The 3,580-nt window shown below is 47.0% G+C and overlaps 1 protein-coding gene across 2 annotated transcripts in view; it reads left to right on the top strand.

Moving 5' to 3' along the window:
• Positions 1-1,017: 1,017 nt before the first annotated feature.
• mmadhca (metabolism of cobalamin associated Da) overlaps positions 1,018-3,580 on the top strand; it is a 5,112-nt gene continuing 2,549 nt past the window's right edge. The window contains exons 1-4 of one of the 2 annotated variants that reach the window (XM_017434058.3): positions 1,018-1,090; positions 1,583-1,631; positions 1,975-2,116; positions 2,191-2,408. In XM_017434058.3, coding sequence (XP_017289547.1) covers positions 1,620-1,631; positions 1,975-2,116; positions 2,191-2,408 — 372 coding nt within the window. In that variant the 5' untranslated portion in view covers positions 1,018-1,090; positions 1,583-1,619. The remainder of the gene's footprint in view (positions 1,091-1,582; positions 1,632-1,974; positions 2,117-2,190; positions 2,409-3,580) is intronic. The other variant, XM_017434059.3, reaches the window with a different exon arrangement.

Genomic DNA, 3,580 nt, shown 5'->3' with positions numbered 1-3,580 from the left:
GTGTGTGTGTGTGTGAGCATCCCACAGGGCCTCCATCCAGGGTGGATGCGCTAACAAACCGCCCTTCGGGGAGACTCTCTGACAGCCGGCTCCTGCGCGCTCGGCGCTCTGCTCGCAACACACAACTGCCTTCGGTGAGCGAGGCGCGATGGTCCCGGGGAAAACTCCAGCTGCACATCCTGTCAGCTCAGAGAAAGTGTCAATCAGCCCGTCCCGAGTCAGCTAAAGGGAAGTGTCTACGCCAGCAAATCACTGGCTGCCCTTGTCCCTCACCGCCTCTGACAGCTGAGACGCCGCTCTCGTCCGGGCGCAGCTCGTTCGTTTAGTCTAGCTGTTAAACTTTATTGCTCGAGAGTGAGGGGCGGGGGGGGGAGATTTCGTGTGGAATGTGTCTCGTTTCTCAAGCGAAAGAGACAAACAAAAACCCTTTTACCTTTTACGGAGCCATCGTTTAAATCGTTTAAAATTTAAAGCTTTAAGACGTCAAGGATGATTAGTTTTGCCATTTATTTACACTCCGACTCATCTCTGTGTTCAAGCAGTTTGTGTAAATCCTCTTAAAAAACGCAAATGAGTCGTTTCAATCATTGAGATTTACACCTTTTTGTTAGAAACACGACCATAACCTCATCCCCATTTGTTCGTTTTATTCGTTTGCGAAAATTACAACATGGGTTGGAGTTAAACATGACAAACACTAACCGAAAAGTGAAAAGGAATCAGAATAACAAGTTAACAGGCTGCAAACCTAAAAAAAAAAAAAAAAAAGAGGACTAAACAGCTCTTTAATGGAAACCTTCCCAGTGCTGCTCAATGTTACTCTGCTGCCATCTTGTGGCCAAGTTCCGAACAAAACTGGAAATGATGAAAAAAAACTTAAATTAAATCAACAAAAGTAAACTTTTTCTACTTTTATCTGGTTGAGGATTCAGTCACGGGATTTAAAAGCACAGAAAGAATAACTGCAACGAACTTAAAGCAAAGAGGTGGGCGCTACAAAGCTAAAATAAAAATAAAAACTCGACACCAGTGATTTGTCCCTCGGCGCTTGCCGTCATTGTGATGCAAAAGCGGACGTGCTATTGAGCAGGTAGGAACAGCTTGTACTTCTGTAGGTGTTGTTTTGCCCAAATTTCTCATATAGGATATTAAGTCAGCAGGTTTGTGGATGACGGGGTTTGTTGTCCTCCTGAGGGTGAAATCAGATCCGTGAGCAGTTTAATTCTGGCTGAAAAAGGAACAGTTTTCAGGACGAATCAAGCGGGGACCGAGCCGTGTTAACCTTAAGCTAACGCGGCTAGCGGCGGCTAAAGCTAGCAGTTTTCTCGGGCTAGTTAGCTTTTTAGTTGTCGTGGGGTATGTCTAACATTAGGCTTATTTTTTGGATAAATGTGTGGCAACATTTTCTCTTTTCTTTGGGGTTCGCCAGGTGAAGAATGCACGCTCTTGTTGCATCATGCCTCCCCCCCCTCCCTCTTCGGCTAACAGCTAGCTTTAGCTAAGGCGGAGCGGTGAAGCTTGTTTCGTAAAAAAGCTTTTATTGTGAATCTCCTAAAGCAACTATTTTGTCAATTTTTTCCAGCAGGTTACGAGGTTAAAGGTGAAGGAGTCGACCCACAATGTCCAGCAGCGTAAGTCTTTTTTTTTTCCCTTTGCTTTTGATTAGCTAAATGGCTGCTAGCAACCGAGCTAACGATCTGGATTGATGAGATATTTACAGAAAAAAAACAGTTCAAACATTCATATTTTCTAAAGTGATATTATTTATAATTGTTTGTTCCGTTGAAACAAAATAATAGAGCAAATACTCTTTTAAAAAGTCAGCTCAGACCCTTTTAATAGCTAATTTTTTTTTTATTAACAGCATCTTATTAAATGATATTGTAGTTTGAATCAACCTTTATTTATAAAGCACTTTTCAGACAGTTCAATGTGACACGGAGGAGTGAAAACAGAGCCTTTGTTTCCCTGCAGGTGCTGTGTGGTCGAAGCAGGCTGGCGTTATCGCAGGCCGCCGGGCGCCGGGCGCTCGCCTCCCTCAGGACCGCGGGAAGCAGGTCGTTCTCCACAGCGAGCTCCGACGAGCCGTACGTCAGCGTGTCGCCTGCAGACTCAGGCGAGTCCCACACACACACACAAACGACACGCCGAGCAGGAATAGTCCTCTAAACGCACGTCTCGCCGCCGCAGGGCCGAGGACCGTGTGGCCGGACGAGAGCATGGGCCCGTTCGGGCCGCAGGACCGCCGCTTCCAGCTGCCGGGCAACGCGGGCTTCGACTGCCACCTGGAGGGCATGGGGGGCCGGAGGAAGGCGCCGGTCAACAGGGCGGCGCCGGACGTCCTGACGGCGCCGAGCGGTGGGGAGCGCCACCAGTTCGTGCTGGCCCAGTTCGTCAACGAGTTCCACGTAGGTTCCCCGGCTTTTGGACATTTAAAATAAGACGTCTGTCCTCGGCTGTCTCCGTGTCCTCCGAGAATCCGAATTTAACGAATCCAAAAAAATTGCACGTTTTCGTGCGACATCACAAGACTGGCGATCGAGCTGCTACCAGCGGCCGATTGGGGTTGCCATGGCAACCACGCACCTGTGTCTCCGGCTCTCTGTGAGGCGGGCAGCTGGAATGGCGGAGCAGAAAATAAGCCTCAGATGAAAAAAATTGGAGCTCAAAACGGAGGTCAATGAGGGGTCGGGAGTGCGCGCTCGCCACGCTCCTGGGGGGCAGGGTTTAACAAAAACGGCAGCGAGAGACACGCCGGGTGAAAGAAGACGGAAATAGCTGCGTTCTGATGTGTAAAAAGTGGAGAAGAAGTGTCATTCTGTGGTAAAATCGTTGAAATCAAGCGGAGACCGCTCCAAAAGCAGGAAGTGGACTACAACACAAGGCCTTCTGGGTAAATACGACCAAAACAAACGCGCGTTTCTACCACTAGAGGGAGAAACGGCTCGTGGTCGGATCGGTAATCCTAAAAAAGTGCTAAAATTTGACGCCACTCCATTTTTGTTTCCTTCTCCATCGGAAGGAAGCAGCGCTCGGCGTCTTCTTCAGAGGTTTTCGTGTCGTTCCCTTCAATAGTTCTCGGTGCGGCGCCACCCACAGGCGAGGAGGGGAACAGCTGAAAATGGAACAAATGTTGACATTTTGGTCCCCAGTCGAACCGAGTCTACGGGACCGTAAGAAACGAATGCAGCCTTAAACTCCGATTGTATAAAAACTGTTACACTTACAGTCCCAAATCTGATTTTCCTTTATCAGTAACGTCAATATTTCTGTGTCGGCAGCTGTAGTCATTTCATGGGGCATTTTTTGTGATCATTGCAGCTAAAATGCCTGATTTCGCAGGGAATTTTCCTAAAAGTTGCGATTTTTTTTTTTTTTACTAAAATCAATAAACAACCATAACTTTTAATATATAAACCAAAAATACTTCCTAATTTTGTAAGATAATTCCCAACAAACATTGACATTCTCAAAAGCTGCTTTATTTGAGAACTTTGATAGCTTCTAAACTGACATTCATGACCATTTCTGGATTGTCCCTGGTCTGCAGCTCTCCTCACATGTTTTGCAGACACAAAGT

This window comes from Kryptolebias marmoratus, linkage group LG23 (assembly GCF_001649575.2).
Source record: "Kryptolebias marmoratus isolate JLee-2015 linkage group LG23, ASM164957v2, whole genome shotgun sequence".
NCBI lineage: Eukaryota > Metazoa > Chordata > Actinopteri > Cyprinodontiformes > Rivulidae > Kryptolebias > Kryptolebias marmoratus.
Note: the sequence above shows the minus strand (reverse complement) of the source record. Positions and strands in the feature narration are given on the sequence as shown.